Here is a 23721-nt window from a genome sequence, read left to right as displayed (position 1 = left end):
TTGAAATATATATATTTTCCCTGTGTTTCCTTACTGTGAGCTACTGAAATGAGCCGCCAATCAGAGCAGAGCTCAACATTGAGCCGCACTGTGAAACAGCCAATCAGAGCAGAGCTCAACATTATTATTCATGAACCTTCCAAATAAGCCAATAACAGACCGTTTCATTCTGGGGAGAAATTTTAGGCTTGTAAATTGACATGTAAAACTGTTTCTGGAGAATTTTTTCCCTTATCAAAGCCACATACCTTCTATGTAGATATCAGAGAACAATTTAAAATATTGTATCAATGCATTCTATGGGACCTTTAAAGTATATATAAATAAATTAAATGTGTTATATTAATTAATTCAATTCAGTTTAATTTGAAGGCCTAAAATTAAAAAATTTAAACTATAATAAACATGACAAAAATACAACAAAATTACTAAAACTAAAATAGAAAAATAAAAACTAATTAAAAATATTAGTCTCATAGTAAGTCATATTAGTCAATAGTAAGGCAATAATACTAACACTGGCTCAGCTGCCATTTTTAACATCTCTTTCCAGACTACAAGAGACATATTTAAACAAAATTGGATTAAAAAATATGCCAACTAACCATTTTTTTCTCTAATATTGATCATAAGTGGACAGAAAATTGCTAAATTAACTAAATTATTGGCTGCCCACTGCTCCGGGTGTATGTTCACTACTGTGCGTACACATGGATGGGTTAAATGCAGAGCACAAATTCTGAGTATGGGTCACCACACTTGGCCACACACCACTTCCCTTTCGCCTTATATTCTTCTAATTGTTATGCAACGATTGATGCTTGTAGAACCAGATTCCTTTAATACCTTCCTGAGAAAGCTTTAGATGTTACAGTGACATACGTAAACTCACCTGAGGCATCAAATGACTTGCATGTTCCTTCAGGACTGAGCATGCCCAGTTTCATGAACTGCACTGAGGTGTTGGGCTTGAGCAGCAGGTTGACTCCACCCAAAAGTGCTGCATCACATTGGCCGTGGCGAATAGCATTGAAGGCGTTCTCCAGAGCCAGCAGACTAGAGGAGCACGCGGTGTCAATGGCTGTACTGGGACCTGAATGTTCGTTGTACATCAAAAACAACAGTTAATGGCTGATGACATCAAGAATTCTTGCATAAAGTGATTTAAGTAATCCATTTCAACTGGTTGTCTCAGTCTAACGTGATAGTATGAGTCAAGTTACACCAGTGACAAACATGACTGTGTAATGAGTCACTTATTCAAATCACATCAGACGACACATCACACCATACAGAAAGAATGACAACACAGTCCTTCAAAACAAAGGTTCTGGCAACTCAATTCTGTCCTACAATGTGCAAGAGCATGGAGTCGGTAATTAAACTTGTAATGTTTGCATACCATTGAAATCAAAGTAGTAAGACAAACGGTTGGCGAACATGGCCCGCTGGCATCCTGTCATGCTGTATCCCAGCAGCTCCTCTGGGTCTTTACTGAAGGCCTCTCCTGCCTCTGAGCCACTTACTCCAATGTAGACGCCAGTCTTGCTGCCACGCATGGACACTGGGTTAATGCCTAACAGAAAAAAAATCAACATGTTTTATATTCACATAGTCAGTGAACACTGAAAAATAATACATTACACATACAATGCATTACAACTAGGTTTAAAATACAAAATATAATTGCTCTACATAGAGATTTGGCATCACTTTGGCTGTTTAGAAATGTTAATATAAATAACTGAAATGCTCATATAAGCACCATATATACTACTAATAATTTTTCTAAACGTTTATGCTCACCAAGGCTGCATTTATTGATCAAAATCACAGGTTTGTGAAATATTTCCAATTTAAAATAACTTTCTAAATTCTAATTTTCAGTAGCCATGTCACAAGATCCTTCAGAAAATAGCCTAATATGCTCATGCTCATCTGGTGCTCAAGAAAAATGTATTTTATTATCAGTGTTAAAACAGTTGAAAACAGTTGTGCTGCTTAATATTTTTGTGGAAACCTTGCCACATTTTTCAGGATTCTTTGATAAATAGAAAGTTCAAAAGTACAGCATGATATAAATGTTTTGTAACATTAGAAATGTCTTTATTGTCACGTCAACGCATCCTTGCTGAACAAAGTAATAATAATTGTAGTAATTAAAAAAATAAATAAATCTAATAAATGCATGCCTGAAAATAACATTTAAATTTCTTAATTTGGCAGATGCTGTTATCCAAAGCGGCTTATATTGCATTCATGCTATACATTTTTCAAGGGTATTAGCTACCACTAAATATTAATACTTATTATAAATAAAAGAGGGCAGCTGATACTAACCTCCATCGACGATGGCCTCGTACGATATCTCTAGCATAAGCCTCAGCTGTGGGTCCATGGTGTGTGCCTGTTTGGGATGCACACCGAAGAAGGCTGCATCAAATCTGTCGATTTCTTTTAGTTTTCCATTTCTCCGGGGAAGGCCATACAGACCTAGAATTTAAAAAAAAGGGGGTAAAAAGGAATCAAAAGTGCTCTCTACTCATCGTCCAAAGCCTGCTTGTGCTTTAGCACATGAATGAGAGCATTAGCTTGGCACCAACAGAGAGAAGAGAGACCGGCTCTTCATAAAACCCAAAGCCAGACGGACAAGGAAAAGCACAGATCAGCAGCCAGGTAGGCAAGGAGACCAGCAGTTGAAAGACACTACAAACCCCAAGGTGGTCTTAAGAAAAGCACTATGATAAAAATCATGTTAATTAAGTCTAAATGTTATTTAAAAGTTATTTAAAATGATAAAGACAAGAGATCGACCGATATATCGATTTACCAATATTTTACCCGATATTTAAGCATTTTTCCATAATCGGATATCGGTTTTGTAATATCGGATTCACCGATAACCGTTTTGAGAATTGCGCGCAGGATCGCAATTGCAGCGCATCTGAGGGGAGACGAGACAACAACAACGGCGTGCAGGTACTTCATTTGCTGTAGTTAGTAAACTATTTAATATTACAGGCACTAATGCACAAATTAAATGTATTACATAAATGCCTGATATATAGTTTATGCAACTTGGCTCTAAGAAATATGATAAATAAGATACTCTGTCAAGCCCTGTCCCTATAAAGATATAACTTTGCCTGAAATAACACAGCCATGAATTAGCGCATGTTGGAAATAAAAGCACTGAATTTAATTCCCTCTCTGTGGTCTATTAGTCTTGTGAAGTCGCAGTCATGTACGCAGATAATCCGTCAAGTCCTCTCCAAATAAAGACGTAACTTTGCATGAATTAAACAATACAGCCATGAATGATTGCATGTTGGAAATAAAAGCACTGAATTTAATTCTCTCTCTGTTATCCATATGCTCATCATTAGTCTCGTGAAGCCGCTTTCATATTGCAGTTCACTCAGCGGTTGATGCTCAAGAAATGCTCAGCTCGGCGACTGCATGTAACTTTTAACAAGATTCACTTTTTTGAAGCACCCTAAATCGTATTAACACTTACTATATAACCATTATTTCGTTTATAAACATCTAAATTAATACAACTCTATGGAAATTCTCTGCAATCGATCGCAGTTTGAGTAGCCTATAGTTCTGTGTAAATGCATAGATAAACCGCGCTGTCAGCAGCATAATTTAGAGCATGCCAGTTGAGAAATGCAATAAAATACAATGCTTGTTATATTTCAATATTCCAGAGAATATTATTCCGTGAATTAACATTATCCAGTGAATTATTCTTCACTCTTTAGCCTATTAAACACCTTATAAACCTACCAAAACTGTAGTTAAAAATGAAGTTGATATGACTCCTGTCCTTTATTTATTTTCTCCATTTGAAAACATTAGACATTCTACGTTTATTTTGCTTACTGCTAATATTAGTGTTGCTGCTAAAGCTTTTTATAAATAAAATGTTTTTTATTGTTGTAATACGAAGATTAAATTTAACATGACAGGGCTCTAGACTGCGACCAAACGTGATCACGTGAAGAGAGGTGCTTTCAGCGCGAGCGCTTCGTGAGTAGAGCCTGGTTTATACTCGGCGCGTCAGCACGAGCGCGAAAGTGCGCGTCGCGGACGGAGCGCAACGGAGGATTTTGTTTTCAAACTAAAGTAAAAGACCACTTCTTAAACCAGAGAAGGTGAACATGCTGGTGTTCTTGTAGAAAAAACATGCAAGTCCTGTCAGCTACAGCCAGTTTAGTTTTACTTTTCTTTTTGTTTTCGTTTTGAGAAGCTTGTTATCTTTGCTGTTTACCTCACGTTATGCTATGGAGGCTTTCCTTAATTTAAAAAATATTAATATTTATTTGCTTCCTCAGAGTGTGCTAAACATTCCGTAATATAATCGGTATATAGTACAGCATGTGGTGTGTCCTGTGCCATGCCTCGTCTTATTCGTTTTTGTTGATAAATGTTATGTAAGCTAGTTTGTCATTGTCAACATACTGTTTTATTGTTGTTGTGCTTTTTAATTAAGAATAACAATGAATCCATCTTTTGTTTTAGTCTTAAAAAATTAAAGGTGTATAGATATAAGCAAAACAGACAATTATCTTTTCTTGTAAAATGTGACACCAAGATCGCAAATTTGAAAGTGAAAGCGCACAAAAGGAATTCCTGTTCACAAAATTTAAATCACAAATAATACCGATGAAAAAGAACGAGTTGAATGTTGAACACTTTCGTTACCATATAACTATAAACTATGATAAAAGTTCATCAGCATGCATTGATTAATCAAATGTTCAAATGTGCAAAAACAAAAAACAAATTGCAACCAAATTATGTGCTCGTGCGACCAACTGAGAAAGTTAGTGCAAAAGTGAGATCAGTGGTAAGAATGAGTCTAGAGACCTGCATGAAAGCTAATTCTCAAAACATTTTTTGTTAAGATGACTGAAAGGAGGAAACACCAAAGTGAAATATGGACTTGCTTCACGCAGTCATTTATTTACTTTATAACAGTAAATAATATCGGTTCTGCATATCGGTTATCGGGCACATAAACATGCAAATAATTGGTATCGGTTATAAAAAATCAATATCGGTCGATCACTAATAAAGACATTCAAATATTAGCATACCTGGTTTCCACCGCCTGTCATCTTCTGTGACCATATCCACTCCATTGAAAAGGTTCTGCCAAAATTCTTCCAAATTGTTAGACTCAGGAAGACGACCTGAAATTCCGGCTATAACAATATCCTCCATGTCTGGGTAGATTTTCTTTGATTCTAAGAGGAAAAAAATAAAAGAAAGAAGTGGTCAGTCAGTGAACAGAAAACCTTGCAAAAATGGAGAGATTCTGTCAGCTTGAACTACATTGGCATTACCAAGAACTGTGTGAATGCGAGCGTGTCATTCATTTTAAATCAGCGGTTTGTGAGTTGGGGTCACCGAGTTGGTGCAAAATTGGGGATAGGCGGGAGAGTGTGCTCGGGGGGCGTGGCCTGGAAAGCTGGACACTTTTGTTCCCCGTTTCAGGGTCAGAGCACTCAAAGCGACAGCATGGATGAGATTCCTGTTCATTCAATGCAATCAAGAAGCGGTGACAAGTACAAAGTGTCCCTCTGTTCCACTTTCCTCGATACACAAAGGAGAGTAAAAGTAAAATTACAGATTTTAAAAAATTAATTTAAAAAGTAGAAGTTCACAAAAAAGCTACTGAATTACAGTAACGCGAGTAAATGTAATTTGTTACTTTCCACCTTTGTATAATAATAATAATAATAAGGGACTTAAGGGTATTCTGTAGTCTTTGACTAAAATGATAAAGACAATTCTTAGCCTATAAGTCTTGCTGACACAAAGATACAGACCAGCAGATATGAACGTGCATTATGAAATGCATTAAGTGATATTAAAAAGATGCAATGCGTTAAATTGCACATTAAACGTTTTCCTCCCATAGAAAATCATTTGAAATAAAACACGTAATATAGCTTAATGGACAAAGACAATGATATAAAAGAGCTGTAGACCGTTTATTCTATTTGGAAAAACGCTTAACGTGAAACTTTGCATGTTGCGTTTATTCTGGGCTCACCTGCCTGTACATTAGTTATGTATATTTTAATAATGATGAGGAGCATATTGAGTTTGCTCTTTATCATCTTACTCCATTATGCCACATTATCCCACGTTTTGCGGTATGGGAGGAAAATACTATATATACATATTCATTATATTAATAAACTGTATATTGAATTTGATATTTTAATAGCACTCTCTTAACACATTAAGCCAAATTAAGCGTTTATGGTTTTCTATGGGAGGAAAACGCTAAACGAGAAACGTTGCGCATTGTGTTCATATTCTGCTGTTCTGTAGCCACGGATTTGCAGGTCTTGTCTTTTTCTCCTACAGATGACTTGCAGGACCCTGACCCTGTTCGACCACCACAGTGTCTTGTCTCCATTGGCAACGCACACGATTCGTGGCGAATGCAAGTGACGTCGCAGGTAGTGGAAAGTGCAAGCAGCGATTGCAAGTGACATTATAATTTAGTTTCTTTTTTCTTGTCTTCACCACCTGGCTACTGTTGTAAAATGTTGAGAGATTCAAACAAAACAATCAATAAATAGAACAAAATAAAAAAGACTGCAAGTGACATCACTCGCGGAAGCGCAAGTGTCTGAGAGTGCAGCCAGACCCTTCTCACCCTTTAAGCACACCCCTGTTCCCATTAAAAATTCTTGATTATTTTAAGGAAAATTGTTAAAGAATAATTGTAAAAATATATATTTTTTGAAGGTACAAAAAAAAAACAGAACACTAAAATCAAGCAACAAGGCATTCAAGTGTCATCTAAGAACATATCAACATCTATAGCCTATATTTTACCATCTTTACAAAGAATGCACAATAACCAAAAATGAACCTCAACAAGTCAGAAAATTAACTACAAATGAGTTAAAGTACAAATGAGTTTGTACAAAATAATTTACAGATGAAAAATTCTGAAAATATTTTTATCCAGATATTCAGTTCAGCAGTCATAATGTATTTTTGTAAATATGTGAAAAATATGGTAGAGTTTAGCATGTAAAACAATAAACATGCATTACATAACAGCTATGCTCCTATCATAACAACCTTTCACAGCATGACTGAGTTGTAAATGATATTAGTAGCTATAAAAGTAGGCCAGATCATTTAGCACAAATTATGCATCATAAATCAATAAACTTAATTACAATTGTCCAAATAAAAGAAAATCATAGAAGAAGCCTTTACTAACAACTTTACGTCATTTTATAATTTGTTTCGACATTGGAGAAATTTGAAAGAAATTCTGGTTCTTGTTTCATAAGGGAAAAGATATGATTCACTCAAATCTTCTGTCGTAAATGTGCAAAGAACAGCAAGAGCAGGGTTTTCAGAGAATATTAAATTAATTTCAGGCTGTTTCACACACAGAGCTATCACATAAATATAATGTATGAATGTATGCAGTAAGGTTTACTATATATTTAAATATTTCATGATTAAACAGTAGTAAGTGATGTCAAAGCTCTTTAAAATAGCCTGACAAGCCATTGAGAGCAGTTTCTTATATCAAAATAAATTGCTGTTATATTTAGAGAAAAACAATACTTTTCAATTTCATAAACAGAATTAGCAAAAGTGGACAGGTAAGTCTGAGAGAAGCAATTAGTGCCATAGTGACAACCGGAAAGAAGTCTTTGCTGGGCAGGTGCTCACATGCACCAGCTTGTCTATGAACTATTGTACTATTTAATGCAACAGTACAATACAGACATGCCAGATACAGAAGTACTAGCACACCAAAACAGCTATGCAGATTTTAGTGTAAACCAGGGACTCTATCCTGGTTAGGATTACAGTAGTACTGGGAGTAAATTACTATTCTGATTGCTTAACATTTAACCACAAATGCAACAACATTATGCTCGGCAGAAGTAGATCGAGAAAATTAATGGATTTCTGAATCGACTGTAATCTACCTGACCCAGATCCTCTACAGCTCTGATTAACAACCTCCCATTAGCTGGTGACAGTATTACAGTCCTGAAGTCCTTAAAACATCAGCCACACGCTTACCTTAGACAATAAATACATTCAATGAATTCACAAAAGTTATTTGATAATCAGATGAAGATCATTTCTGCCTAATGGGTTTTACTAAATAAGAAAGACTACAAGTAATGAGTTTTTTTTTTTAACCTGATTCCACATATGAACACAATTCAGTCAACTGAACATAAGGGTTAATTAAAAAGAAAGGGAAAAATAGATGATTAGGCTGAATGTTTAATCCTGACAAGCCAAGGATGATGTAAACAGAGCCCTGTAATAGAAACTAGACTAGCCATAAACTGGTTAAGCTACATGCCAAAACTCAAGGAGGCTTCACAAATTCCGCATTGACACTACAATTCGCCCTGATACTTTACCACGTCTCAACATATTACATTCTTGTTAGGTTTAATATCTATTCTCTTTGTTTTCTGTTTATGGAAAGAAAGATTCAAGGCATACTGCTATTTCTCTACGCCAAAGATGAAACGTAGTAACGTTACAATCACACAGAAATAGCGCGAGATGGTGTCATCCTGTGCTGAATTTGTAGCCAGCAGCTAAACGTTTACTCACATTTGGTTAAGAGTGTGCTGGTTACGGTTACTCACAAGTGTGCAGTATTCTCAGGTTGGAATTAGTGATGGGAAGTTCGCGAATCGATTCTTTCGAACAGGTTCACAAAAGCGATTCTGCAATTCTTTTACGTCTTGACGTAATTACGTCATCCCAACATCTTTATCCCATGCACAACGTTACAAACTAAATTCATTTACATATCTTGGGTTTTGCTTGTTTAAATAAAATGCTACATGCAGTGTATTTTTTCTGTTGCCCGGCTATTAAAATATATTTAGCCTCATCTGTAAAATCCTCGATTCACTCTAAATGCTTTTGCCTCTCGGTTCAGAGTCGGTGATTCAGCTGTGGCCGATTCACCGAAAAGACCCGACTCACAATAACGATTCGTTTCGTTAGTAATATTATTAATTTTTACCTGCCTGAAACTCCACCTTTACTACGCCAGTCTGCATCTGGATAAACTACAGATCCAGAACTGACACGATTAATATGCTCTCTTACCTGGAAGTGGGTACAGTTTAACGCAGATCCTTTGGCATAGAGTCGACTTCTATATTCCTCTTAATATTTGTCGGCTCCCGGTACAGAATGGAGAGTTTAGTGGCCAAGCCCTAGAAATTACTCTCGCCCTTCTGAGTCCCTGTGTCTGTTTCATTTAAATGTCTGACATCCTCGATGGCCACGCCACATGGGCTGACAGCTTGGCTCGGAGGTGCAGTCCAATGAGAGAGGAGGCAGGGCTGTAGACGCAGCCAGTGATGGGCTGATTTCCTACCGCCGCAGAGGAAAAAAAAAAAGCATTTAAAAAGCCTGGGTTACTAAAGTTCATCCCGGCATGATCACATGCACGGCAGCATAAATTTCTGCTTTTACGGGTTTGAGCGAGCAAGTTCAAGTTCAAGGCGACACGATCGGGTCGTGTGTCTGCGGTTTGCAAACAATCCGAAATTGGGTAAATTTAGCATGCAACACTGGATTGATATCTTCATTACTTATTTACAGTATGGATTCATTTTAAAACATAAGAAATGGCATCGAGTAATAAATTATTGGATATAATTTTAGCTTGTTGAAATAAATACAATTTCATGTATCTAGGTTTTCTGAAGAATTCCGAAAGAAATAGATTTCTTAATGTTTTTCTGTTTTATTTATTGTTTATTTTGGTCGGCTTTTGGCATGTTTTGATTTGCTAGACAATTAATATTTTTAAACAAACTTGCTTCACTTATTTTTATCTTTAAGAACAGCATAATGCCGTGCTACTTTTTTCTACATTTCTTTTTTTTAAGAATTTCAACCAATTTACAATGTTTTAACAGATTACCCCATACAGAATGTTCAATATAGAAAGGTATGCTAGTCATTTTTCACATAAATAGCATTTTTAATACAATTTTGAATAACCCAAGAGAATCAATGTGCTTTTTTGTCGCATAAGACAGAAGTGTCATATTAATGCCTTTTTTTTGCCAAAGTTTTCAATAGAGCAGTCAAATTTGCACTCTATAAATTTGGTGCGAAAAATACTGAATTTGCATTGTTTATATTGATGTTCGTCTAACACGCGATGTATTGATCTAACTTTTGGTTAGATGCAGAGTTATCAGCACATGAAGGCAGCACACAGACTGTGTTGAACCGTGTCTGTTGGGGGCGCTGTGGAGCTCTTTAGACACGTGAGAGAAAACTGCGCATGAAATTTTGACGTTGCCAGTGGAAAAAAAATTCACCAATCAGTGAGCGGAGGTGTGTAGAACCAGCCAATCAGAATGAATGCAAGGGTGTTGCTAGGAGATAGGGTGATGTCAGGACAATGAGGTGGGAGGAGTGGAATCCTACACCTGCTGAGGCTGTGATGTCATCGCGAGGGGCTGGATAGCGCTGGGTTACAGAAGTTCAATTTGCAAAGACACAAAGTTCAATTTAGTAATTAAAATATTACTAAAAAGACAATACAGTCATATCTGACTACATTTATTTTAGTGCATATATTGTGTGAATTTTATGAAGGGGAAATTGAACCAAATGCTCATGTGCCTATTTAAAGTTTATTATCTGTACACCAGACCACATATTGCTGGATTTGGATTTTTTTTCTTATCATTATAGGTGCTTATTATTATTATTAAAAGACTCACTTGTCTATTGGTAAAAATATGCAATTTATTAAAACATTTACAAAAGGTACATATCTAAAAAAAAATCTTGCATGATGCAAAATGAACAAATAATAATGCGGCACTTCAAATGAGACGGTTCTTTAAATGATTTTTTCAGTCTTTGATGTTGTAATTCCGAATCTTGCTCTTATTTCCAGCAGGACGTGTCTTTTTAGCAGGTGCAAATGTTATCTGATTTAGTTTCTTCGTTTCCTGGAGTGAAGCTTTTGTGCCCTCCACACTGACCGGTGGAGCAGGAGGCTGATTAATATCTGGGTGTCCTCTGTTTGCTGTAGCCGCTCTACCTGAGAGCACAATATGAAAAGGGGTTAAATACTTAATTTTACAATTGTAAATCCCACATAACGTGGTGGCTGCAAGTCAGTACTGGTAATGAAAAAATTGCTGGTTTGATCCCTGAAGCCATAAGGCGTCATTATTGTGATATTGAGAAAAGCACTTGAAAGAAGAGCGCTTCAGTAAAAAGACAGTATGAAAATGGGAAAATGACATCACTTTGGCAGATTTAGTTATTCAATTATTAAAAAATAAAATGTATAATAAAAAAAATATTCAAATAAATGACTAGATATATAAACATATTTTTGTATGTTTAATAAACAATGACTTAATTCAGAAATTTAGATTTCCTAATTAAATGTCTTTTTGATATTTTTAGTAGAGCTTAAAAAAATGTGTAAAGGTGTAAGACTGTAAAAAAAAAAAAAAAACTAAGAATATTTGGACCTTTTTAAGAAAAACTAAGTTTTATATACACACACACACACGTATATATATACACATACATACATTTAATGATTAAACCACCGGAGTAAAAACATTTTTCCAAGATGAATTCAAAGATTACATTTCTATGAACTTGTGTTTGAAAAGATTTCTCTTTCTTATCCTCTCAGATATAATTTTTTGCCATTGACCCAAATAGAGGTCAACGGCACTTGTAATATCAGATATTAGCATCTTTAATCTTTCTGACAGAGGTGCAAAAATCAAAACTCTTTACTTGTGCATGTGACTGATGCTGAAATGCTCTCTAAGTAAATATAATTTGATATTTGGACTACATGATGTACTGTGAAGCAACGCTGACACTGAACCTTTGGTTGCATGATCACATTGTCGCCATTGCAAGTACCTGTTTCAGTGCCAAGGTTTTCAAATGATGCAAATGTCTGTCCAGGTTACAAAGAGGTGAAAATCATGCCTGGTATATTTTTAGTCAACTGGACTTTGTTTTCAATTTATTGAAGACATTTGCCACTCCTCTAAATGGCTTCATCAGTTGTCTGATGAAACTGATGTACCACCATGATGTGACAGCCAATTACAGAGCTACAACAGAGATATTATGCCTGTATAGACTATTCTCATTCAAAATATGCCTTTCAGGATGGATCTATGCCAATATAAAACAATGTAAGACAAGGTTTGGCTGGTTACAAAAATCAAATGGCTTTATGGTCTAATCAGCATTATGACCATAGATTGGGCAACGTTCATTTGACCTTGAGTCCAATCATTCCGCTCTCTCATGATTCCCCCAATTCACAAAGCAATTCTGATCAAATCTGATCCTTTGCCTTGACAATTCAACTGATGAAATTTAACACGCAGAAGAAAGTTTTTATATATTTAAGTTTTGATATATTTACAGGAGGAAATTTACAAAATATCTTCATGGAACATGATCTTTTCTTAATGTCCTAATGATTTTTGGCATAAAAGAAAAATCAATAATTCTGACCCATACAATGTATTTTTGGCTATTGCTATAAATATGCCCCAGCGACTTAAGTTTTGTGGTCCAGGGTCACAAATGTCTGAAGATTGAAGTGGCTCATTTATGCTCACTTTTGTCCTCACTGTCACTTGTAGAAAACGCAGAGGAACTCAAACCTCGATCCAACATCTTCCACACATTCTGTAGGGAATCATCAGTGCCTATGGATGACAACAGAAAGTGCGATGACCCAGGCAATCGTACCGGAGCTTCAGATTGGTTCTGTAGAGGAGTGTTTTCTTTACTGCCCACAGACTTGAGGAAGGAACAGAGAAAAGGAACTCAAACATTGAAACAACAAAAACAGACTCACACTGTTTCCAACCAATAAAATTACATAGACTACTGTTCAAACATTTGGGTGTTAGATTTTTTAAAGTATCTTATGCTTACCAGAGGCTGCATATATTTAATAAAAAATACAGTGGAAACGATATTATTACAATTTAAAAAAACGTTTCTACTTGAATATATTTTAAAATTCATTCCTGTGATGGCAAAGGTAAGTTTTCAGCAGCCATTACTGCAGCTTTCAGTGTCACATGATTCTTCAGCCTTATTATTATCAATGTTGAAAACAGCTGTGCTGCTTAATATTTTGGTGGAAACTTTGAAATAGAAATTTATGTAACATTGTAAATCTCACTTTTGACCAAATTTGTGCATCCTTGTCAAATAAAAGTATTAAACAGTGTATGTGTAAAATAGGTTATATTATATAAAATATATTTATGGGGTGGTGAAGATGTCATAGTACCTGGACTCTGATTGGAGGCTCCCATGGGTTAGCGGTTCTGCGTTTGTCTGAACTCTCACTCTCAGAGAATTGAGGACGGACTATAATTGCCATTTTCTTATTCTGATCTCTTTGTGCATATTGTAGCTCCTAGAGTGAGAATCAAAACTAATGTATTTAAATTTCATCCTTGCGTCATTACAATCAATCATGTATTTTCATACATCTGACAAAGGAGTGATCGCTAACTTTTGCCACACTCCAGTGACCTTGACAAAGATTGCATAAAAGCTGTGTCTAAATCTTCACATCAGTACAGAGACCAAACTGATTAATATGATGAAATGTATTCTCTGTATCAATACAGAGAGCACGCTTTGATTGAACAACGTCTCTCTCATGCAGGAGTCACCTGAGTGGTTAGCTGGTACTGTAACTGTTCCAGGGTAGATAGGCGGCTCTTTGGGTGCACCCCATGCTCGGATTGAGAGGGTTCTTTTTCCACCAGACTGTGCTCTGGATCATTTGGTTTGAGAGTGATCTTTGAGTGCCGTGGAACTAAGAAAAAAAATCATTCAGAAATTGCTAGTATATTTTACTATTAATTACAAAGAAACAAGAAACACATTGAATTAAACGTGAAATTAAGCAAAAAAACTGAAATAGTATTTTCTTGTAAAACATGCTTGAATAATTTTGTTTTATTTACTATTTATTTAATTTCACATAAAGGTGATTGTTTGCATCCCAGATGTCCATTTTAGACAATTTCAATAACTTAAATGTCCATTTTTGTCTGTAAATGCACAGGACATATCAAACTGAGGATGTAGCAAGTAAAAAATATTTGGATGTGTTGATATTCAACAATGATTTGCCAGTGAATGACTTCTCAATGAGTTGTATAACCGATATGAATCAAGACAAAACACACAAAGCATGGAGAATTTCCGGGACAAATGAGCATGGGGTTCTATTGAGAATCAAGGCTTCTTTAATCCCTTGGTAAAAACATGGATCAGCCCATTGTGATGAGGCACCAGCATAACAATGAGTGGCGAATTATGGTTGTTATCCCCATGTGCCCTTTCACAAAATAACAGAAGAGAGTTCTTCATATCCCTCTTGAGCCAGAGATAATTCCTTATATAATTTAAAACATTTGCAAATCTAATATATTGTTAATTAATTCTAGATGAAAATACTACTGAAACCAATGATTACGCTTCAAAAACGACACCAACCCTCCAGTCCTGCTTCTATCAGCTGTGCCCGGAGCCTGTTGCCCATTTCAATGAGTTGCCGTTTGTCCTGACTGAGGCTGGAGATCAAGCGTGCAGCCTGTTTGAGCTTCGCCTGAAGAGTAGCAACATCACCCACGGCGCCCCCTCTGGCTGAACTCTGCAGCAGTAGCAGTTGCTGTCTCATGGACAAGTTCTCCTCCTGAAGCTGCTTTACCATCTCACTCTTGAATACCAGACACACATTCTCGTTTAGGCAACCATAAAACATACTTCTGATAAAAGACAATTCATGTCAGTAATACATTATATAACCACAAGAATGACACATAACACAACTTATTAAATTTGCTTATAAATATTAATTAGGAGATAGACTGTTTGGCCAGTAGTCCTAACTGCTGATACAGCCAGTTGGCAACAGCTTCTGCTTAAATTTGTTGTTTTATTCAGCCAGTCATGACTTTGCACCACAAACAAACAAAACATATTTCTAGTAGCTCTCAAAAAGTTGGGGGATAAATTTAGACATTTCTATAAGTGGGTAAAATTATTTCTATATCATTGAAATAAAATGTTTGTTAGTGACTGTACTATAAAACATTTTTATGGTGTGCATTATGTTATATTATATTCCATGCAGTGCTGTACCTGGTTAAGGATAATGGGCTCTCTCCTGCTTGCAAGGTCAACCTTCAGTGCTGACACCTGACCACAAATACATTGCAGTGTAATAAAGATAAATTGTAATTCAGAAAATATATTAATCATCTGGTCTCTTTAAAGCAGAAATATTATTAATTTTTTGCACTTATTAGAAAGTATTTTTAAAGATAAATTCTATATACGTAAAACTTGCCTGGTTGCCAAGTGCAACAGTCTCTAGGTTGTGGAGCAAACTGCCTTTTTGGTACTCTTCTGCCTCCCTTCTCACTTCATTTAACTCCAGCTCAGTAGCTGCCGCTCTTTGCTTAAGCCTCGCTTCATCAGCTGCTGCTGCCCTCTTGTGATTGGCCAACTCCAGACGTAAGCTCTCATTCTCCATGTGTTTTGAGTGACACTGGAGAAATATAATCATATATACAGTATATATTCAATATAACCAACTTTCCCCGTAACTAATCATGAAATGTCAGAGAAGAACAAACTTATAAGAAAAAAAAGCAACTAGGGGAGGCACATCATGTCAACTGCCTCTGCGCTGGTATATGTGTGTTATGCTAAATTTATTTCCATCTAAACAAGAATTGCATCATATTATGGCCTTCTAATTACTAGATGCATGGGCAAGGGACTGAAATCATTACCTGCTGGGTAAGCTGTTCCACAGCAGACTCCAAATGAGCCAACCTCACTTCCTGCTTCTTTAGAGCAGCAGCACTGGCTACTTTCTCCACTCGCAGCCCACCTGCAAACACTCTTCTTTAGAACACTGTGCTCCTACCAAAATCTCACTTCATCTTTTTTTACAGTGAGGCAAAGAAAACACTCTATTTTAATTAAAATCACCAATCCACAATGTTCCACAATGGTGTTTTTTTAATCACCTATGGTCTCATTAAGTGATCTAATGTGGTTTTGAAGGTAAGCATTGTCAGGTGAAACAGGGAATGTAAGGGCAGGAATACTGGAAGTATTGACTATCTTGGAAGATTCCTCTAACCGGTCCTCCAGATCACGACATTTGGCCTTTAGCTCCTGGATCTCTTTCTCCAGAGCCTGACTGTAGCCTGTAGTTCCTGAAATAGACAAATTACTGTCATACAACTAGGTGGAGGTTAAATGTTCTGACACAAATGCAAGTAATACACTTCATGCACTACTTGCAGTATCCTTGGCAGGATACTAAGACTTTGTCAGTGCATTACTGTACTGTGATTTAGAAGTGAACTAGAAGACAGACCTAAATAATTTTCTGTTGTATTTAAAATAATTTTATTTTATATTCCTAATTCTAATGACTAAATCCCAACAAGTAGGGGAATAAATTTAGAATTTTCTGAAAGTGGTGGAAATATGTCACAGAAATAATAAAATAGTTTCCTTATTGGTCTGGAGACCCCTTGTACCTGCAGTGCTGGGTTCTGGATTTGTGGTCTGACTCTGAGCTTTAGGCATCTGCTGGCTCAGGTTCTCCATCTCTTTCCTCATTTCAGCCACCACTGCTCTAAGAGTGCTGTTCTGCTGCTGGAGTCTCCTGATCTCTTCTGATGGGAAACTGCTGCTGTCTACTGCAGATGCCTGAAGATGCAGTCCACATTGTTTTATGTTACGTAAGACGGTAATGAAACAATAAAATGATGGTATAAGTCAATTAGCAACCACTAGGTGGAGGCAGGAGATTGTGGCATGCTGACACACTTTTAAAGATCTGAATTTTCAATCAGTCAACAAGCTATAACAGGACTGAACACACACCACAAACATAATAATAAGTGTGCTAAAAAGACATGTATTACTTTACGGTCAGACTCTGGCTGCCGGAAAAAATGCCAGCTGGCAATTTAAAGTGCTGATACATATGACAATTTATACTGTGCTGAATATATGGATATGTGGTATTATGGGATATAACCTTTCCTTGCGCATAATGTCCAGGGAGATAGTGAACTTTCACAGTAACATTTTGTGAGAGGTCAAGCATCTTCTGCTGATATGCTATTTAAAGTCTCTTTAAATGTTTCTTGATAATGACCTACCAAATAGCTGACAGGGCAAATATGAACAGCTAAATGTGACATATAACTTCAAAATAGCTGTAATAGCATTGCATCTAGTGGAGACTATTTATAGTTCCATTTAATGAATGGAAGAGTAGGCCTTAGATTAAATAAATGCTGTGGATGTTGACGCTCTCTGCTGTTTTATTTAAATAGTCATTTAAGCTACATTTTCTAAGCAACTACACAGACAATCCTCCAGAGGCAAGTTAGAGTCAGATGATTTGCTTCATATGCTGTGTGACTCCTACTCTACAGACACTTTGGCACGAAACCCAGAGAACTGTTGGACGAGATTATATATCATATATCAGTCTAAGTGGTGTAACAGAGAAAGCTGCGTGTGGTCTAACCTGAATTCCTGTTAGTGCTGGTTTGGTTCCACGTAGCGCTTGATTTCGCTCTACAGTGACAATTTTCAGCAATGTTACTGCCTCCTGTAATTCTCGTTCCTTCTCTCTCAGCTCAGCAGTTATCTTAGGGCAGATACCAAAATGTAAAACATCACATCTTTACAGAGAACAACCTTATGAATAAGTTCAAGTCCAGAAGCTTGTGGGAAACACTAACCGGTTAGGTCACAAATATAGGTCATATATTTGTACATATATAATACATTTTCGCCAAATCGGAACTACAGGACACATTTACATTTTCTTTCTTCATGAAATTATTTTATTTTGAATATTTTTCAGAATACTTTTGTATTTTATGGTGTCTGACTGTGCATCAGCTCACCTGGTCTCTGGCCTGTGTAAGGCTTTGGATGAGCTCCTCGCTTCTCAGGTAGTGCTCAGAACGCACCTCCTCACAACGTCGCTCCCAGTCCAACTCCAGCTGAACTCTCTTCTGCTCCAATGCCTGCTCCCTCTGCAGACCACTAGACACCTGCTGCTTATACCTGACAGATATACAATTGATCTGAAGGATTGCTTTTTTTTGTTTAAGTAAATGTAAAGCAAATGTGGCTATACCTCAACCTAAACTTGCAAATCCACACACTGAAGGATGCACAATATATTAGTTACTGGACAATATTATGTTGTGGTCAAATGATGTTGGATATCATACTTAGGAGATGAATGCGCACAAAAGGCACCACAAAGTCAGTTATGAGTGGGAATGTTCTTTAAGCCCAGAGTTTCCTAGTGGGGCGTGATGACTTTAAAGATTTCTTTTACTGATTGGAATCAGCTTATATTGGATATTTAATTGTGCATGCTCATAGAACCTATATTTACATTACTTTATTCATCATCAAACCCTTACATAAAGTTAATCTTTAAAAACACAAATTACTAAATAACACTGTTAAATGTAATCTTATATTTTTATATTTATCTAAATTTTATAGTGTACATTATAATTGCAATGCATTTTAGTTTTTATTATTTTATTTTTAATTACTTTAGGCAAATTAGTATAGAATTTTAATATCAGACATTTATTGGCTATTACTGAAATTTATTTAATTAATAAATAAATAAAATGCATCAGACAGAATTTTAATATTGGTGCATCCCTACTCTTATTTCTCACAGTACAATACAGCTAAACAATTTAAATGTTGTGTAAAAGGAATGCAATTATTATTATCTTGTGACCCCTCACCTTTCTATATCCTCTTTACACCTTTCCATCTCTGCTCTCACTTTAGCTTCTTTTTCCCCTGCAGAAAGCAGCTCTGTATCCTTAGCAACATTTTCTTTGGAGACCTGCGTGATGTAAGTATCCCAGCCAGATCGGGTTGTTTCCAGCTGCGTTCTGAGCCTTCGGTATCAAATAAGAGATTCAAAACTAACGGGGATCGGGTTACAACTGTGGTACCAAACACAAGTTGAGGCTCTCGACTGAGTACAGATAAGTCTTACAGCAGCCATGTTGTCTGTTTTAATCTGTACATATAAAATATATAATTTATGAATGTTACATTATAAGCAAAGAAAAATTAGGAGCACTTGTTACCTTGAATTTAAAACATGTTATATAATCCTAGTGCTCAGAAAGCCATTCTCAGGGACACCCACACATTTCCTCTCAATATATTTATACTAATTTAGTCATCAGCAGGAGCCACGTAATGCATCTCCCATCCATTTACACAAATGGACCATTTAACATTTTATGAATTATTTACATTTACATTTATTCATTTAGCTGACGCTTTTATCCAAAGCGACTTACAATTGCTATATATGTCAGAGGTCGCACGCCTCTGGAGCAACTAGGGGTTAAGTGTCTTGCTCAGGGACACATTGGTGTCTCACAGTGGATTCGAACCCGGGTCTCTCACACCAAAGGCATGTGTCTTATCCACTGCGCCATCACCACCCAATTATGCGCAATTATGTAAATCTTTATGCAATAAAGCTTAAGTATTTCTTGGTAAGTAAAAATGAACCACAATTTTGATACGTTTGTGTCTTACTCTTGTATTTTCTGTTCTCTGTGATGAATGTCATCCGTATGGCTCTTTTCTCTCCTCTCCTGCTCCAGGATCATCCTGTCCAGTTGGGTCTGCAATTCTGAAATTTTCCTTCTCTCCTCTTGGAGCTCCCTGGCATGAGCCTCTCTTATGAGACCCAACACATCCTCTTTCTCCCGAGACCTTCGTTCCAGCTCTGCGTGTCTGCATATATCAAATTTCAAAACATCAGAGCGAGACATATGCTGGCCTATAATCTGAGCTATGCATATTAATCTACCGAATAAAGGTTCATGACCTCAACTGTTTTTTGATTGGTCATTAGGATATATAAATGTTCATGTCATTTGTTTTACTGTATCTTTATTTGTACTGACTGGATTTGACAGGGGATACTTTATAAAAGGGTATCTCAAAATCTCGATGTATTACTTACTTCCTGTTGTAGGTTTCTTGCTCTTTTTTATAGTTGTTCTCCATTTTTTTTAGTTTGTCTTCAAGCTCTTTTATCCTGTAAAACAGTAACCACAATCTTCGTTTTCTCAAAATTCAAACAGAAAAGGTTTTTAGCATACACATGTCAGTTTACCTGGAGTCTTTCATTGCAGTGGTGTTCTTTAGGTCCCAGTGTTTGCGCTGGATCTGTTTTTGAGCCTGCTGGTAAAGTTCTTCAGAGGTCTGCAGGGCCTCGGTGGCCTGACTGTGAGCTTTGGCGTGGACCTCCAGCTCTTTGCTCAATAGCTTTTCCTGGACAATTTAATATTACTACTAAAGTAAAAATTATTCATTATCCAACTATCCAAGATCACTCATACAGATAACAGAGTAAGTATGAGGATGCCTGAACATCACATCTAACAGCTTCTACTTCTCTGGAAAGGCTTTCTGAACTAGGTTGGAACCTGGCTGTGGAATGTGCCCCCATTCAGATAGGAGTATGAGTTCAAGCACTGACTTTTAGGTAATGGGGCCTAGGTCATGGTCAGCATTCCAATTCATCATTCTTGTGGATATTTAAATTTATTATCATACAGTACGTTTGGCCATGTAGTGTTTAAAGCAGTGGTTCATAACCAATAGGCCTTAGCAAGAGGGTACAAGGCTGACAACTACTGTTCTAGACTGCCCTGACTTCCAACATAAAGTTTATTATAGGTTTGATATGATGTGGGTCTTACTTTGAGCTCATGTGAGAGAACCACATTGTTCATTTCATCCAGCTTCAGATGGAATTCATGCTCCCGCTTCCTCATCTCACTGTCAAAATCTGCCATCATTTCCTGTTGTGGATTGCAATTTACAAGTTTCACTATAAGTCATACTGTTTATCCTAATAATGCAGGCAATATTGCTGTTTAGTATAAGTGATACTGTTTATCCTAATAATGCAGGCAAAAAGAGATTTACAAAACCCTTATACGCCTATGCTTATAAGCAACACCTAAATGTCAAAAGTCAAGAGACAACACTGAACAATAATCTATTTTCGAACTGACCTACAGAATAAATAGCTTTGGTTCACTGACATTATCTGTGATCCTTCACAGCCTTATCATTTTACCTTACTGAGTGGGGTGAGGATTGCTTTAGCGGTTAGTTGACATAGCTCAACAACTAAGAACTCCTGCCAGCTGGAATCCTTTTAGGTCAGTGGCCTTACTTTAAATAACATACAATGTCCTGGCACTAATCCCAGGACATCCACTTTGTGGATTAATTTTTAGACCAGAAACAGCATCATAACTGTACATACCCAAAACAAATAAGATTTCAAAAGACTTAAATTTAGGGATTGGACACAATAGATGTTTAGTCAGTTAATGAAATCAATGTATTTGTTATTCTGTGGCCATGTTATTAGTGTGTTACAGCCACCCGTGTGCAGATAGATGTTTTTGGCCATTATGTTGCATCTTGCAGTGTTTTTTGAGCATCTTCTGCCAAGAGCACTGTGCAGTGTCTAGTTATATATAGTACAGCTTTTTAAAACATATGACCCCCTGTGTTTTTGAACACAACAAATGTGTCCTATAAATCTTTTTTGTTGTTGTTGCTTTTATTAGGAAAGGACTGTATGTAGACAGGAAACTAAGTGGGAGAGAACTTGGGATGTCTGGAGCGCAACGTCACTATATGTTGGCGTGCTGCCCACAAGGCTATTGGCACCAATGTGTCCTAGAAATCTTGCAGTTGACACCATACCTGTTTCTGTAGTGCCAGCTCACCATCAGATTCTCTTAATCGCCGCTGGAGATCCCGTCTAAGCGTTTCATTTTCCTCCCTGAGTTTTTCAATCTCACTTTCCATCATGCTAAAAAGCCAGAACAAATGTCATCAAAATTCCACAAAAAACTAATTTAGAAATCAGTGTGGATGACCAAATATAGTTGAGCCTGAGAAACAAAGTCATACTTCTGGACTTTTTCCAGTTTGACTCTATGCTCGACTCCCCTCTTCTGATATTGCACTTCTATGTCCTCCTTCGCCCTCCGCTGCTCCTCCAGGACATCCTGAAGTTTCGCTATCTCAATCCTCAGCTCACTGACCTCTTCCCGCCTGGCACTCTCTTCCGTCTGAGCGCGGGCTGCCAAGGCATCATAACGCTCCAGCTCTTTGTCCCTCTCCTCCAACACACGTAGATTATACTTGAAGTCATCCTGTAAGCGAAGGAAACGCTCTCTCTGGGTGGACAGCTCTGATGTGGCTTCATTTAAAGCAGTCTCCAGTTGTTGAATCTGTAAAGCCTGAAGATATTTCCATTCTCTTTCTTTACAAGCCAGCTGGGCCTCCAGGTCCACAGCTTCCTGCATGGTTACAAAGCAGATGCAGAACAACAGGGCACTGAAACACTTGACATCCTGTTAAGCAAATCTGTAGACACAAGAAGTGATTATAAAAGTGTTTAACAGAACGTGTTTCTAAGTAAACATGCTAAAATGAAACCCTACACATCATATAACTGATAATGGCATAATAGCTTAAGTTAAATCCTCCAATCCTGATCCAAAAAGAACGAAACAACTAACGTTAAAGTATATGTTCAGCTACAAGAAGAACATAAATCCTGATGGCTAAAACATTGAACACAACAGAACTTCACAAAAACAAGCTATTTTAGAATTATTTCATTCAATAAAAACGTTAACGTTACTCACCTTCATGTGTATATCAGCCAAAGCATTAATGAAGAGGCAAGTATTTTCTCCGGTTAGCTTGCACAGCGAATATCGTTTTATTTCATATTCTTGTCATAAGTGCAGATGTCCGGAACTGTGTAAAAGTCAAAATACACAGCAGCTAATCCGGTAGGAAGCTGCTGAATATGTCTAAAATAGTTTACACCGAACGTTTAAGTGAGCTAAGCTAACTAGCCAAGGCATAGCATAAACTCTAGCTTAGCGCCACCACAACTATCAGTGTTGCCATGGAAACAAAAGTCGACTCTGCCGGATGAATCTAACGTTAGTTTCCCCCCCCCCTTTTTTTTTTTTTTTTACAACTGAGCGTCATTTGCTTATTTTAAAAGCCGGAAATAACGAGTTCAAGTTCTATTTCTGGCAGGACTATTATTTCCCGCTATAAAAGCATCACGCTTATCGTAAAGTCATAAAACGTTTCCGAGACTTTTGTTTAAAAAGAAATTGAGTTAATGGAAAATTATTTCTTATTTTGTATTGTATTTTTGGTTAAGTTACCTATACTAAAATATATATTTCTCACAAGGTACTGGAACGTTTTACTTTGCAAGTATGTCACGTACATTGTGTACCTTTCTGCCAGAAGCATAAGACAAGTTGAGACAGTTTTTCCAAACCTGTGATACAACTTTTCCTGCGGCTTACAAAACAGACGCAAAGGGAAACAAGACACCTGATTCACCTGGTTTCTACCTGCCTGCTGTCACGCTCTAATTTGCATCTTTAGTCTACTTAGTGTATAAATTATACATTTTCTCTCATTTATGAATAAGAATGTTGCATGTAAATCATTTAT

General features: G+C 36.8%; 2 protein-coding genes across 3 annotated transcripts in view; both read right to left on the bottom strand.

The window, feature by feature from the left end:
* The window catches only part of LOC306857503 (fatty acid synthase-like), a 29541-nt gene extending 20178 nt beyond the window's left edge, over window positions 1-9363 (bottom strand). The window contains exons 1-5 of the mRNA XM_079397477.1: window positions 9145-9363; window positions 5106-5255; window positions 2341-2493; window positions 1403-1576; window positions 893-1093 (exon numbers count right to left, since the gene is read on the bottom strand). Of these exons, the coding sequence (XP_079253603.1) occupies window positions 893-1093; window positions 1403-1576; window positions 2341-2493; window positions 5106-5232 (655 nt within the window). The 5' untranslated portion in view covers window positions 5233-5255; window positions 9145-9363. The remainder of the gene's footprint in view (window positions 1-892; window positions 1094-1402; window positions 1577-2340; window positions 2494-5105; window positions 5256-9144) is intronic.
* A 1427-nt stretch (window positions 9364-10790) lies between these two features.
* Window positions 10791-23256, bottom strand: LOC306857457 (coiled-coil domain-containing protein 57-like). 2 transcript variants are annotated; one of them, XM_079397413.1, is made up of 20 exons: window positions 22884-23256; window positions 22141-22599; window positions 21931-22039; window positions 20907-21008; window positions 20318-20475; window positions 20165-20239; window positions 19732-19932; window positions 18915-19073; window positions 18042-18204; window positions 17657-17779; window positions 16653-16824; window positions 16131-16322; window positions 15891-15991; window positions 15443-15643; window positions 15235-15291; window positions 14587-14809; window positions 13755-13900; window positions 13364-13492; window positions 12678-12861; window positions 10791-11110 (listed from the first exon to the last, which is right to left on the bottom strand). In XM_079397413.1, the coding sequence occupies exons 2-20, from the start codon at window positions 22536-22538 to the stop codon at window positions 10920-10922; spliced, it is 3084 nt and encodes a 1027-aa protein (XP_079253539.1). In that variant the 5' UTR covers window positions 22539-22599; window positions 22884-23256; the 3' UTR covers window positions 10791-10919. The 2 variants fall into 2 exon arrangements, with proteins under 2 accessions (XP_079253539.1, XP_079253540.1); XM_079397414.1 differs by having other exon boundaries at window positions 22141-22532; window positions 22884-23146.
* Window positions 23257-23721: the final 465 nt, after the last annotated feature.

Source organism: Barbus barbus (assembly GCF_936440315.1).
Source record: "Barbus barbus genome assembly, chromosome: 38".
Classification (NCBI taxonomy): domain Eukaryota; kingdom Metazoa; phylum Chordata; class Actinopteri; order Cypriniformes; family Cyprinidae; genus Barbus; species Barbus barbus.
Note: the sequence above shows the minus strand (reverse complement) of the source record. Positions and strands in the feature narration are given on the sequence as shown.